This window comes from Ciona intestinalis, chromosome 11 (genome assembly GCF_000224145.3).
Source record: "Ciona intestinalis chromosome 11, KH, whole genome shotgun sequence".
Taxonomy (NCBI): Eukaryota; Metazoa; Chordata; class Ascidiacea; order Phlebobranchia; family Cionidae; genus Ciona; species Ciona intestinalis.
The window spans coordinates 321,827-336,781 of record NC_020176.2 but is presented as its reverse complement, the minus strand read 5'-3'; the positions used below and the strand labels follow the sequence as shown (position 1 = coordinate 336,781).

Here is a 14,955-nt window from a genome sequence, read left to right as displayed (position 1 = left end):
GTGGCATAACCAATCACGCGTGTAGCACGTGTACGACGCATGATCACTAGAAGCGTGGTGTCAGAGTGGGGGTTTTATAGAATTCTCCCTCAGTCAGTTTATCTTCATAACGTTTCACTCCGTTTAAGCTTTACTAAACTGTGATCGTAAGCGATACGCGTGAACGTAACAGGTACAACCGGCGAAATTCCAACTAACGTTCATACTGGGGTCGGATAATATGTGCTGACTTCGCTTTTATTGGTAGCACGTATCGTATGTCTGTAAGTTTCCGACAGTTTGTTAGCACAGTGTATGGAAACGGTGGTCCATTTAAAGCAGTTACAATCGTTGTTGAACCATTGTTGGTTTATATATATACAACTTTTTTAAATGCAAAACGGACAGAAGATTGTTTATAAACGATAGTATGAAATATTTATGCACAAGTTATTATACAATATGCAAATTAGTCAAGAAAAAATACATGTTCTTAAAAAATCTTAAATAATATAAATGTATTTTTACATTAACCAGCAGATTTCCCTTTAAATAAACACAATTGAATAAATATGTCCGTCAAAATAACAAACGTACTTCTGCTGGATAATGTAGATCCTTCAGCAAAGAAAGTTCTGGAAGAAAATGGAATTAAAGCAACTTTAAGTAAGGAGAAGTTCACACCAGATGCTTTGATTAAGGAACTACAGGTTGGCGATGTCATATATTTTAAAAACAAAATTTAGAATAATTATGGTAAAATGCAGTTACACTTATAGTCATCAAACATGGGGAACCTCATTGATTAATGTGGTGAATGCATTAACCTTTGGCTCTGCTTGTTTGTATAAACACCTAGCAGCAGGGGAAAATCTAGGGTGACATTGTTTAAATACAGTTACACTCATATTTGTCAAACATAGGGAACCTCATTGATTAATGTGGTGAATGCAATAACATTTGGCTCTGCTTTTTTTGTATAGACACCTAAGAATAGAGAAATGAGTTGTTCATGTTATCTCTTTTCAAAATTGGGGTAACAAGATACACCAGGCGGCCTTAATGTTATCTTGTTAGATATATATTGCCACCAATGCCTAAATTAACCACATTTGTGTCTACTAGTAAAAAGCCCTCCACAGTAATAAATACTTTTACCCATGTCCAACTCTTTCTAATCAATAAAAACTCTTTCTCACAGCAATATGATGGCGTTGTGGTTCGTTCTGCCACAAAGATCACGTCAGAAATCATCGAAAATTGTCCCAAACTTTCGATAATCGGACGAGCAGGCACGGGGGTCGATAACGTTGATGTTAAATTTGCTACTAAGAAAGGAGTTATTGTTATGAAGTAAGATTTCTATGATTTATAAAAGCAATCAAAGTATATAGTCAAGCCAACATTACTTTAGGGAATAATCATTATAATGTTGCTTAAATAAAATTAGTTGCCTACTACCATTATTGTTTCACAAAAGGCTAAATAGATCAGCAATTTATTTGTGCATACCAAAAAAAACAAAAACATAAGTGTGTGAAACAAGAAAACTAAATAAGGTTAAATGTTGGTAACTTTTATCTAACTCTTTTTGTTCTCACTAGCACTCCCGGTGGCAACACACTCAGCGCAGCGGAACACACGTGCACGTTGGTTTGTTGTCTCGCACGAAACGTACCAGCTGCTGATGCTTCGGTCAAAGCTGGGAAATGGGATCGAAAAGCTGTAAGGAGATTTCGTTGGTTTATTGCTGTTTCTATACCTTGCTTGTTATTATTAATGTTTGTATGGAAAGATCATTAAAAGTTTTGTCTGTTGTGTTATGTTGGTTCTAATTTAGAATTACATTTATTTGTCAGTTTTTTTTTCTATTCCACTTGGTACCTATTCAATGCCAGACACATAAATTACTGGCTAGAGTTGACCCCTTGTATATAGAATTCATTTTGTTCATGAAGCTCAAATTACTTCATGAATAAATAAATTATAAAACATAAACTGGCCTTACAACCAATCTTATATTGTACATGTCAACATATGTGATTAACAATCTCATATTTAGTTCATGGGTCACGAGTTGTTCGGGAAAACTCTCGGCATTGTTGGACTTGGTAGAATAGGAAGGGAAGCGGCTACGAGGATGCAAAGCTTTGGCATGACGGTAAATATGGTTTGGTATTATTGATCTGTTTGTATGTGTGAGGTCCTTATGGGTGGTATCCATTGGGATCTAGCCTGAATGGTAATAACAGTTATAGAAAGGAACATAAAATATGTTTGCTGATAATCTCTTTTACCTTAAACTTAGTTTGCTATTTACTGCTACAGCTAAAAAGCAAAAAAGCAAACATTATGTTTCAAACTTTTATTTGTTGTGCAATTATTCCATAATAAACATAACGCAAAAACAACACGATTTGTAACAATTGTAATTTTTAAACAACCTTCGAAACTTGATTTTGAGACATAAAAATCAAACACTTATTATTACTGTAATAATTGAAATATAAAATGTTTCTCCCAACAGACGATAGGTTTTGATCCAATTGTTTCAAAAGAAGAAGCTGCCAAGTCTAATATTGAATGGATGACGTTGGATGAGATGTGGCCGTTATGTGATTACATCACCGTGCATACACCTCTTATACCACAAACTAAAGGTGGGGCTTGTTTAGTTATGTTATGTATATACGAGGTTTCTAAACCACACTGATGTGTTCTTTCGTTGGTTTACTGATTTGTTATTAAACCAAAATTCTCCAAATATTGAATGTAATGTGTTGTTGTGTTGTTGTTTTTTCCTCACTGTTTTGTTTAACCTTATCAACATTTTTTAGTTTGATTTTTTTTTAAACAAAAATACCTTCTTAGGTTTGTTGAACGACACATCGTTTGCAAAATGCAAGAAAGGTGTCCGTGTTATAAACTGTGCGCGGGGAGGAATTATTGATGAAGAAGCTCTCTTGAGGGCGCTAGAGAGTGGTCAGTGTGGGGGAGCAGGGTTGGATGTCTATGTTGAAGAACCTCCAACCAACATTGCTCTTGTGCGCCACCCCAAGGTTATTTCATGTCCCCACTTGGGAGCGAGCACAACTGAAGCTCAAACACGTTGTGGAAGAGAAATTGCCGAACAATTTGTCAACGTGTCAAAAGGAACCGATTTCTTTGGCGTTGTAAGTTACTGGTTTAAACCTTTCTTTATGTTTAATCAACTAAAGGATTATATTTAACATGGTATTACTAACTCATTGTTTTGTATACCAACACATTTATAATAGTATTTGCAACAACAAAACAATAGATAAAAAATAAATTTAAGTCATAAAAACTTCAAGAAAGTAGAAAACATAAATTTATATATATATATATATTTCCTTTTTTCTTTTTGAACCATAACCAGTAAACTAACTAAATAAAATGGAATACCAAATACCATGTTATGACAAAAAAGTTAAAAGGCTTCTTTTTAGCTTGTTCATCCCTTTAGTTCCTTTAAATTAAATCTATTCGATAGCAATTAGTCCCGAGCTATGTTTTATTTTATATTTTATATGATGTTTATGTTATGGTCACAGTTGAACGCACCTGCTCTCTCACAAGCTGCGTCCACGGATATGAAACCTTGGATCTCCGTGGCAACCAACCTCGGCAAAGTTGTTCAAGCTTTCATGAAGAATACAGCAGTGACAACTCTTTATACACAAGGTATATAGGTGGCAACATAGTATGTATAGTAGGGTGGGGTAAGATGGGTCACCTTTCATTCTATATTCTTGTCTCATTCGTAGTAAACAAAGATTATTCAAAGAATTATAAAACCGTATTATCCCGACTCCTATAGACCATTGTTAATTGTTAGAAACACGATCAGGTTATTTGGATATTATGAACTAAAGGTGTTCCATCTTCCCCCTCGCTACTATATAAAACCAGTAGCACAAGCATGAAACAGGTTCCATTTTAAGTCCCTTTCTCTAAATTCATATTCTCTCCTACAGTCCTAATAACTGATGTTCTTCTTCTTTTTTCACCCAAGCAATGCCGTTGTATTACAGTTTAGTAAAAAGTACAGATACCTAATTTAATGTTGTAAAACTTGAGTTAGGGGTAGATTTCACTTACTGTACTTCATTAAATTTTTGGTCAACATTCACGTGCAGCAAATGATTTGATCACCTTATATTTAAGAACCATTGTCTATTCATCAAATTCAAATTATATTTTTATGCTGTCGATTCATATAAGTTTAGTTTTTTTTTAACTTTTTTATTTTATTTTATTTCATATAAATTTAGCTGTTTATGTATTTTAAACTTGTTGTTTTTCACCCACCATGCAGGTGCTAACCTTTCCAAAAGTGGTAAATGTTTGGAAGCTGCTTTATGCGCTGGTTTGTTGTGCTCTAACTCCTCTAGTGTCAATCTAATCAACGCAGCTTCAATATCGTCCGATCTTGGAGTGAATGTGAGTTTGGTTGGTGTTTAGAATAAATATTTAACTTTTTCATGGGTAAACAGCAACCACATATTTTGTCGGTTTGATTTGATCTGAAACTAACTTTGAGACAATGGCTTTTTTTATGTAACAAAATTATAAAACTTTTGATTTTTTGTTGTAGGTAACTGTGAAGCAAGATGAAGTTAAACCTGGTTCCAAACATTCTTATTGTAGATTGGAAGCAAAATGTGAAACAATGACATTAAGGTTGTTTAAACACAATAATACTTTACTTTAACTTATGTCTTATGACCAGGGCCATATCCATGAATTTCCAATTCTATTTTGAAACATTTTATTACATACTGCATGAAAACCAAATGTGCAGCGCAATGAAGCAAGGTTATTTCATGCTTTTTTACAAAAAGGAGGGCGGGCCCCTGTGTAATATCCATTTAAAAAATACCATGCACACATTTAAAAACATCCAATTTTAGCTGGAAAGGCACTTTAATCTTTAAAACTAAGAAATTATGTTTTCCCCAGCCTCCTAGGCATGGTATTCGAACACACACCACTGCTGGTATCAATAAACAACCAGCCATTATCACCAGCTTTACAATTCAATGATAATTTGTTGATATATAAAGGCGAACCATCATCACTACCAAACACAATTGGTAAGTTTTATACCGTTATCAAAATGCACATTTTACAATTACATTAATTTCAATTGAATTAAAGTGGCCGCTTACTTTTTCTTAATCAGTTTTTATCATAATGGACTTTTAATCGTACATATTTATGTTTTTCATTTTGCTTTTTTTTCTTATTTTATGTCTTTGTTATATGGTAGTAATTAAATTGCAACTTTAGTTTACAAATACGCAGAGTGATTTCTACTGTTAACAACAGGAATATTGGTATATGATTAAACAAGTTTATACAAATAAAATTGTCTGTTTTTCAGCCTATTCTTACACATTTATATTGTTTGTAATTTGAAAACTTTTTTCATCCATAGGCGTGCTCAGTCAATCTGGTGAAGTGAAGTCACTTTCAAGCACATCTGTACAGGGTGGATCTCGTTGGTTTGCCATTACAACAGCACAAGCTGTATCGAAAGACGCAATCAGCAAAATCTACTCTGAAAACGTTGCATCAATAAGCTTTTAAAAAACTGTAGCAAATTTACAAAACATGTCTTCAATCTGCATTGTCAACAATTGCCTTATTAGTTAATTAGTGAATTTTGAAGTTTCGTGTTAAATCCTGTAAGTTTCCACTGTTCAGCTTTTGAAACCATTTTGGTGCTCGAAAATTTAAGTCACTCCATAAGAATGTCATATACGCTGTAATTTTGCTTGGAATTGTATCATTGTACTCAAAAATTAGATGAATAAAACTTGAAATTAATGTATGTGAAAGGTTATTTTAATACAGGCACAGATTAGGTTCCAGCACTTTGATAGTAGACCTGGTTAAAAAGGCTAGAAGTTCACCACTATACTCAGAAACTGCTTGCATTGTGTTTTTGCCCCAGGGAATGTGTATAATACCGATGCTTACATTATATATACGCACGCACAGTGTGTTCAAATTCAAGTATTATATAGATATAATGATACAGTGTCTTTACATAATGAATTCATTGTGGATTTGCAATGATAAGTGCAAACAAAGGTGTTAATGATATTGTGAACAAAATTATTTGGGAAACACTGTTTAATTATTGATACGCATGGCTGATCTTGTGGCGGGAAACCATCGTCACAATCTCTTGGCATATATTGCAAGAGAGGTGTTTTGTTTTAGCTTGCTGTACGAAAAGCTCTGCATCTCTTTTATTGCGAGGTTTGTAAGAAAAGCTACAATATGTGGATCAGGGTTCGAACAATGGACGGTAAAAGGTCCGAGCAAGTTGATGGCCTTTCTAAACTAACGAAAATCGAAGATTTGCGAGAACTTATAATGGAAAAGTTTAGCGTCGAACCTTCGCTTCAACGGTTGTTCTTCCGAGGCAAGCAACTAGAAGATGGCTACAGCTTATTTGATTACGATGTTGGGTTGAATGCACTTGTACAATTGTTGGAACGGAAAGTTATAAAAGAAGTGGAAACGCAGCAAGAAAACGAGACTCCAGCGTCGCCGTCAGACACTGATAGCGGGATCGAAACCGCTGAGAATGTACAAGAAGTGGTGGAGGATATACCTTCTACTTCATGCGAAGGTTTGTATAAAATTAATGCTTTAATTGACGCCCAAGACACAGATGTTGGGGCATGGTTTGAAGCCAAAGTTGTTAATGTTACTAAAGACAAAACTGAAGGGTTGGATTATCATATTAAGTTTGATGATTATGGGGATGATGGGGTTAAAGTTGTGGGCGAAAAGTTAATTAGACCAAGAGCAAGAAAGCTGTTGGAATGGAATGAAATAGAGGTTACTTCTAAGGTGATGGCTAATTATAATATGGATCATCCCAAGGAAAGAGGTTTTTGGTATGACTGTGTTGTGCTAGATAAGAAGAATAAAAGAAAAAAGAACGAACTAACTGTGCAGTTATTGTTGGGTGAAAATCGCACTTTAGAGCCATGTAAAATAACCTTTGTAGAAGAGGTGTTTGTAATTGAGACTGTGGGTTCAGAAAGTGGACCTCTGTCTGCTGATACAGCCGTGGCAAGGAAAACTGAAAAAGAGGCAGATTGTGGCCACTGTAGAGACAACCCTGATAAGGATTGTAAAGAATGTGGTTGTCATGTATGTGGAGAGAAACGGGCATTTGATAAGACACTGCTGTGTGATGAATGTAATCTTCCATTCCATACATTCTGTCTGAATCCTCCTCTTGATAATTTGCCGGAGGAAGATGACTGGTACTGCCCTCTATGTTGCCAGGATCGATCTAAAGTAGTTAAAGCTGGGGAGAAACTGAAAGAGAACAAGAAGAAAAACAAAATGAAGTCCATGACCTCTGACACACAGAGGGATTGGGGAAAAGGGATGGCTTGCGTTGGAAGGTCAAAGATTTGCACCATCGTGCCTTCCAACCACTTTGGTGCCATCCCTGGTGTCCCTGTTGGTAGCTTGTGGAAGTTTCGTGTTCAAGTCAGTGAGTCTGGGATTCATCGACCACATGTGTCAGGTATTCATGGAAAGGAGAATGAAGGAGCTTACTCTATCGTGCTCGCCGGTGGATATGAGGATGATGAAGATGATGGAGATGAGTTCACGTATACTGGAAGCGGGGGTCGCGACCTTTCGGGGAACAAGAGAACAGCAGAGCAGTCATGTGACCAAGTGCTGACGAAAAACAACATGGCGATTGCGCGAACATGTGACGTGAAAGCTGATGCGAAGAACGGAGCAGAAGCTAAAGATTGGAAGAAGTCAAGACCCATCAGGGTTGTGAGGAATTATAAGGGAGCAAAACATAGTGATTATGCTCCTGAAGAAGGGAATAGATATGATGGGCTTTATAAGGTTGTTAAATATTGGCCTGAGAAGGGAAAGTCTGGTTTCATTGTGTGGAGGTATTTGTTCAGGAGAGATGACAAAGAACCTGCACCATGGACTAAAGCGGGGAAGAAGAGAAGCAAGGAACTTGGAATTACGATAAAATATCCAGAGGGCTATCTTGAAGCACAGGCTCAAAAACTCGCCAATGAAGAAGCAGCCGGTCCAAAAAAAAAAGGCAAAAGGAGCCTCAGCAATGATGATGCTAGTACCCCTAAAAGTACTCCAAAGAAAATCAAGATTAACGAGTTTGAGGTTTCACAAGAGTTGATGAAAATGATAAAAACTGACAAACTTAACTCCAAGTTGTGGAGCGAGGGGTTAAAGTCAAGAAAAGAAGGACAAACCAAGTTTTATCAAATCATACAAGATCTGTTTATGTGTGTGTGTTGTCAGGATGTGGTTCACCAACCAATTACAACTCCTTGCAAACATAATTTATGTAAGACGTGTCTACAACGTTCGTTCAAAGCAGATATTTATTCGTGCCCGGTTTGTAGAGAAGATTTGGAAAAAGAAAATATAGATATTAACATTCCGCTGCAGAAAGTTCTTCTTAAACTTTTCCCTGGATATACAAGCGGACGTTAGTTGGATTATTGCTACATAGCTTGTGCTGTTTTATTGATACATTTAGTGATTTTAAGCGCATTTAGTCTTTTTGAGCAACTTATATATAAATGTAAATACCTCTGTTTTTCTAACACGTAAATAAGAATGTTAAATTTGTAAATTTTTTGCTGCTTTATTTTCTCATATGTTTGGAAACACATCTCAGTTTTGCAACTAAGTTTTTACTGTGAACTTCACCTTAAACAACTGAAACCAAATTCCAATTTTACAACATGTTGCTGATGCAGGGATAAAAGCCAACTGACATTTTGTTGCTGTATGTTTGTTTAATTTTACCGTTTATGACATCACAATAACATCTCTTAACACATAAAGTAGCATGACATTCTAACACCTGACACTGCCACATTTCATTTTGATTGTATTTACTGTTTGTTTTGTTAGGTGATAAGGACCATTGTTATGTAATAGAGTCTTCTGTTGGCATTGGAAGTAAACTTACTTGGTCAAAATGTGCGACACAGACATTTTGTCGGACATCAAAGATGTGAGAGCAAGACTAGAGTTGGCAAAACTAGATATCAGGGACTTAAAGCAACCCACCCAGGTCCTTACTTTCGATGAAGACGCAAACGACCAGGATGTGACGTTGCTTGAACTTGATAAAAGTGTTTTGCAAGTAATACAAAATGGTGGCAGGTGAAATCTAAATTTTTGTTATTTTTAATTTAATAAACTGTATTTCAGAAGGGCTTACCTAGGCCACAAAGAGTTTTATACATATTTTAATTTATAATTTTTGTGGATATTTTTTACATTTATTTAACTAAAATAACTTTTGTAGTTTAGTGATTCGGGGTAATGAGGACGATACAGCAGTTTTATGCACCGATGACTCGACGTTTAGTTTGAAGCGAGCCGTCACATCTAACTCGCTTATCCTCGTCCCGGATTGCACGACGAACAAAGATGATTTACACGACACCATAGATGATGAGATCTCATTGTTGTATAGAAGTGTGGGTTGATTGGAATCAAATATAGAAACTTTTGCATTTACAGTAGATATTGATACAGTTGTTAGTTTCTAATGTTAATGTTAGTTACATAAATATAATTTTTTTATTTAGTGAATCTGGGATTTTAGGGTGAGATTGTTAAAATGCAGTTTTACCTATAAACCTGTGTGTGTCAAATATTAGGAAACCTCATTGATTAAAATGCAGTAAAAAGTTTTAGTAAGCCATTTGTATAAATAGTTAACTACTTTATCAAACATCTATCGTGCATGTTAAGTTTTGCAACCATTTTAAATTTTAATTCACTTTATTTTTTACCAGCCCCCTTTTCCAGAACTTTTCTTTTAATTTTATGCTAAGTAAAATTATATTCTTTTCCCTCCAGGCAGTTGGTTGGAAATCCGATTATTTAGAAATGCAAAGAATTCACCCCCAGACCTCACGTTTGTTGTCGCTGTTGCAACAAAGTTATTACAAGGGACCTCAGTTTGAGGAAGAACAAGCAGGAAAGGTTGGGAACTTGTGTATAAGTGTTTTTTTGTTCATGTTTTTACTAAAATCTGGAGTGACTTAATTTCCCTTATTCTGCAAATGCAATTTTAGTGAGTTATAAATATATAAAAGCCCCATTTTTTTACAATCATTACCTTTGTCACTGTAACTTCAATGTCTTTGCTACTATTTTTGAAAAGTACATTTATAACATTTAAACCCATTGGTGATTTCTCTGGATAGCTTCCGTGTGTTTTCTGCTATCTTTAGAAGGCACATTTATACCATTAAAAATAATTATTAATTCCCTTATAGTGTTTCACATTATCTGAATTAATGAATGAAATCCAAGCAAGTGAAGTTGAAGTTATGACTTTTCTTTGTAAAATCAACTCATGTTGTATTGAAGGTGGGTTGGTTGCTGTATCATGTTTATTTATTAGTATTTATATGTAGAGATTTGAGGATGAAAGTCGTAACAATAAAAATAAGTTAAACAAATTGTATTCTGTAAGATAGGCTATATATTTGGCATGAAATGGTATCATCAGTCTCTTTTTTAAATCTGAATCAAAAAACTTGAAAATACAATATGTGGTAAATATCAATGTTATCTCAATTTATGTGACAATGCCTTTATTCTGTGTCATTATCTTATGATGGCTTTGACAATTTCTTTGTAAATACAAAAAGTGTTGTATTTTCTGTGTGCCATTTTAAAAATACCTTCTCTTCACTAATGTAATGACCATTTCAAGGTAAATGGAGGTTATTGGACTTTGGTTACATAGTTGAATGCATGGGTGAATTACTTCAACTCATTGAATGCGAATCTTGGAGCTGTGGTCGCGTACCATTTGTTGAAGCTGTGGAAAAGATCAACGATTCTGGCGAACTTGTACCATCGTGAGTTAATCTTTTTATATTCAAGGCCTTATTGGATTATTGTGTTAACTTATTGTAAGGGAATAATCACTGCTTAAATCCATCACAGATAACAACTATTCATATACATAAAACCGGGAAACAACATGTTTGCTCACCATTTGTCATGCAAAATATAAACTTTCAAGCCTCTGCCTGGTTAGTGGGTTACCCAATAATTAGGGAACCAAAAATTTTCTGTATTGTAAAATAAAAGTATGGATGACAGACTGTACAACCTATTAGTGACCACTGGGTTGGAACAATGCCATTTAAGGTCTTGCATGTTATAAGAGGCGGTTGTTCAAACTATTGCCACAGTGCTGGCTTGTTATTGTATGCTGTACAATATAACACAGGTTGAAATGACATGCTTTAATAATGTTATTTTAAATTAAAATATAAATAAACAGTTATGTGATTTACCAAACAAAACAGGGATTTTCTGGTCGGTTTCAACATGTATTTTTAATGCTTACATCAAGAACATCACTGAAGGATTTTTTTAAACTGGAACTAATGAAATAAAAATTGTATCTTTTACATTGGCTGTAATGTTTGCATTTTACAGGTTCATATTAATACAAATAAATTGTAACCTCACTAAAGATAGTTTCAGTTATTTAACCCAAACATTTGAGATAAAAATTATATCATACATATGGGCTGTGATGTTTGAAATTGACAGGTTCATATTAAAGCATTTACTTGGATCTTATGGTTTCCAAGTTGATTCAGATGAAGATGTGGTTTGTTATCAACTAGATGAGACAAAGGTATCGCTGGATGATGCTTAACTTGTTTATAATTGATTAATCAAACCTATAGTATGTTGGGTTAAATTATTTAAGTATTTTGTTAATTTCTGGTTTTTATTTTTAAGTGAGTTTAGTGTATTTATCTAATGCACTAAATTGACCAAGATAACAAAAGCTATCTTAATGAAAAAGTAGAGAAAAAGGGGGTTAAAGCCAAAACTACAGCAATTAGACCATGTTATAAAACATATAAGTTTTTAATTGAAGTCCTAATGATGCAAACTTATTGCAAAACAAAATGCTTTATAATTTTATAAAACCTTTATAATTTTATATTTACAATTTTAATTTTATAAAATATAAGCTTTATAAAACAAAAGGCATGTACAAAACAAAGGGCATTATAAAAGCTGTTACAGACATGATTGGTTGCGCAGTAAATAATTATTTGAATTATTTTTATAGATTTGTCGATTTTTTGCTGAGATGTTGTTACGCGATGTCAGCAAGTTTAATTTGAAAGAATTTCTTGAGGTTTGGAAGTCCAGTGTTCCTAGTGGTATGGTGGCTGATGAGAAGTATTTATTGGTAAGTATCATAGACCCTTTAGATGCAATGTATTTGTTGAACCATGGGATATATAATGTGTTTTGGAACCCCTGATTTACACCCTAATAAAAATATGATACAAATGCTCAGGGCCACAGTATATCATGCATTATATAAATTTGAGGACAATGGGTGCAACTGTAGTTTAACAATGCCCCCCTGGATTTTATTGAAAATTTAGATATATATACATATGATGGGTAAAGTGAGAATGAATGAAGGAATAAATGTAACTTACTTTCCCCTCGCGTGGCGAGAAAATGATAGTTGTTATAAGTTTAACACAGGTGTTCATACACTTCATGCCTGCTTACGAGTTACCTTGTATGTTACTTAGTGAGGAATTATTTTTTGGGGGATTTTTTTATGTATGGCCGATAATTTGGTTAACCCATTAGTGACCACTGGGTTGGAGCAATTGCCGTTAATTTGCCGTTAAGTGTCTTGCCCAAGGATACTCCTGTCCACAATGGTAGGGATGACCCTTTAATCCATTACCTCTGGGTTAGTGGCTGGCGCGTTAACTACTTTGCCACAGCGCTGGACTTGTGTATTGTTTATATTACTATAAAGTTAATTTATTTGTACTTTTTTGTACACACGTATAAACCTTAATTACCATACACCTTCCGAACCCTAACAAGCAATTTAATTTAAACTTCTCCGTCCAGGGTTTAGCTTTGATAGACAAGACTTCTAACCCACACACAGTAAAGCTGTTTAAGGTTGACCAACTGCCCATTGATATGCAACAAAGATTCAACTCACTGTTCACTGTTAAAGAGAAATGGACTTATGAGCAAATAGAGCCTTACATTGAGTGAGTGGAATTGTTATTTTACTTTAACAATAGTAAACTTGCTAGTGGTTTTCCGCTCTGTAAGACCTTACCCATATATAATAGAAGCTTATATTCAGTAAGTACTAAGTTACCTTTTTAATGACAATAATAAATCTCAGATTTGTGGGCCTGCTTCTCTGTAAGACTTTACCCATATACAGTAGAAGCTTATAATGATATACACCTTATTTGGGCAGAGGTTTTTAACTTAAAGAGGCCCCTTGTAGTATTAATAAAATTTTCATCTTAATTTATTAAGAAATCAAATATAACCTTACCTTTATAAGAACATAAGTTTATAATCATATATATAGCTTATTTAGGCGGGGTTTGAAACTTTTAAAGAAGGATTTCCCTTTAATACTGATGAAATTGGGGTTTCCAATTTAAAAGAGGAAAGACCCATACAAATGACTAACCATGTATTTTACAGATACAGGGTTTTAATAGTTGACAAGTGGTGTATCCTGCCTATTACAATACTTTACCAAATAATTATTTGTATACATATTCACAACTAAGAACTAATCATATTGCTTGCGCTACTTTGTCTCTTTAATGCTGCGACCATTTAGTGATTATTAATTATACCTATACAACAGTCTCTTTGTGTAAAATATGATATGAGTATTCTTAAAATACGACAATAGATTAATTTTTATTAATTTGAATAGAGTGATATCAGCTGTAATCAATATGAAGTAAATTACTACACTTTTAAACCCGTAATATAGTAACCACTTTTACAGCTCACGGCATACTGCATACTAGAGATCTTTCTAGAGATATGTAGTAGACAGAGCATCACTTTATTAAAACAACTATAACTGTCTTAATATAATATATAACTGTTTTAATATAAAACAACTATAACTGTTTTAATGTGTGCTAATTATTTTGAACCAGTTTGAGTTGCATTGAATTAGCAGATATTGTAATAAAGAAGGGGGCCCACATACAAGCCTTGCGGGGACTTTAATATATTAAAACGCCACTGGGGCCATGTATCACTTTATTAAAACAAATATACCTGTATTAATATGTGCTAATTATTTTACAGGGATATCTGTGTCAAGGGTCAAACAGTGTCCGCCATGTTGACAAAACATGCTCGCTCCTCTACTATGGATGGGGTGAAATACTTCAGCACGCGGAAACCTATCACCACAACATGAGAAGTCTTGTATATGAGCGGTATAATGGTTGGCATGGCTGCAATTGAGTGAAGAGGGAAAATCAGCTTAAAGGGGCATGCGGAAAAAGGATTGTAGTTTATAGAGCAATGGCTTCAGGAATGTATGTGCCTCTTCGGCTTGGAAAAGTTGTTGTACTTTTGTTTGATGGTTATTTAGATGCATTGTAAAACATGTCCTTTAATTATGTTGAGCTTTTTTGCATTTCGAATGCAGAACAGTTTGGTGTAATCTTTTTTCTTCTATTTAAAGGAAATAAAATCTCTCTTTATTTACATATGTGCTAACACACCAAATTGCATTGCTGAGTTAATTGTACTACATTTGTGTTAAACTAAATGTAAATTGTATTACAACAGTACATATGGTCACTAACTAACTAGGTGATAAACCAGATGCTATTTAAAGTTTAGAAACGCAGAAAGTGGTTTGCCGAAATATTGTCACGAAAAGCTTGTTAGAATTCAAATTAGTTTCTAAATATAGAAGTTGTGATTATTCGTTGACGCTATTGATTTGCTTTGATTGATTGGAATCTATTCTTACGTCACAAAGACGTCGCGTGCATTTCCTTGTTACGCATCACTACCTTGATCATGACGTAACAAATGGTC

At 34.4% G+C, this 14,955-nt stretch overlaps 3 protein-coding genes across 3 annotated transcripts; all 3 read left to right on the top strand.

Annotated features, from left to right (window-relative positions):
* The first annotated feature begins 518 nt into the window (after positions 1-518).
* On the top strand, positions 519-5,828 carry LOC100186739 (D-3-phosphoglycerate dehydrogenase). The gene is made up of 11 exons (XM_002130501.4): positions 519-689; positions 1,181-1,332; positions 1,584-1,704; positions 2,042-2,140; positions 2,507-2,639; positions 2,851-3,152; positions 3,555-3,684; positions 4,319-4,443; positions 4,598-4,683; positions 4,963-5,096; positions 5,441-5,828. Exons 1-11 carry the CDS (start codon positions 552-554, stop codon positions 5,590-5,592), a joined length of 1,572 nt encoding a protein of 523 aa, XP_002130537.1. The 5' UTR covers positions 519-551; the 3' UTR covers positions 5,593-5,828.
* A 365-nt stretch (positions 5,829-6,193) lies between these two features.
* On the top strand, positions 6,194-8,949 carry uhrf2 (UHRF2 protein). Its single transcript, NM_001078378.1, is given in 1 exon segment — positions 6,194-8,949. A coding segment is annotated over 1 exon segment (2,232 nt). The 5' UTR covers positions 6,194-6,291; the 3' UTR covers positions 8,524-8,949.
* Positions 8,949-14,699, top strand: LOC104266179 (sister chromatid cohesion protein DCC1-like). Its single transcript, XM_009861803.2, has 9 exons — positions 8,949-9,204; positions 9,350-9,524; positions 9,910-10,035; positions 10,332-10,425; positions 10,775-10,922; positions 11,629-11,716; positions 12,164-12,286; positions 12,979-13,127; positions 14,209-14,699. Exons 1-9 carry the CDS (start codon positions 9,017-9,019, stop codon positions 14,321-14,323), a joined length of 1,206 nt encoding a protein of 401 aa, XP_009860105.1. The 5' UTR covers positions 8,949-9,016; the 3' UTR covers positions 14,324-14,699.
* Positions 14,700-14,955: the final 256 nt, after the last annotated feature.

Bases quoted from the DNA above. Each gene is read 5' to 3' on its own strand.
- LOC100186739 (XM_002130501.4), top strand. From the start codon at position 552: ATGTCCGTCAAAATAACAAACGTACTTCTGCTGGATAATGTAGATCCT. The intron at 1,333-1,583 runs GTAAGATTTCTA...TGTTCTCACTAG, and splicing joins AAAGGAGTTATTGTTATGAA to CACTCCCGGTGGCAACACAC. The intron at 3,153-3,554 runs GTAAGTTACTGG...TTATGGTCACAG, and splicing joins GAACCGATTTCTTTGGCGTT to TTGAACGCACCTGCTCTCTC.
- LOC104266179 (XM_009861803.2), top strand. From the start codon at position 9,017: ATGTGCGACACAGACATTTTGTCGGACATCAAAGATGTGAGAGCAAGA. The intron at 10,036-10,331 runs GTTGGGAACTTG...ATTCCCTTATAG, and splicing joins AGGAAGAACAAGCAGGAAAG to TGTTTCACATTATCTGAATT. The intron at 11,717-12,163 runs GTATCGCTGGAT...TTATTTTTATAG, and splicing joins ATCAACTAGATGAGACAAAG to ATTTGTCGATTTTTTGCTGA.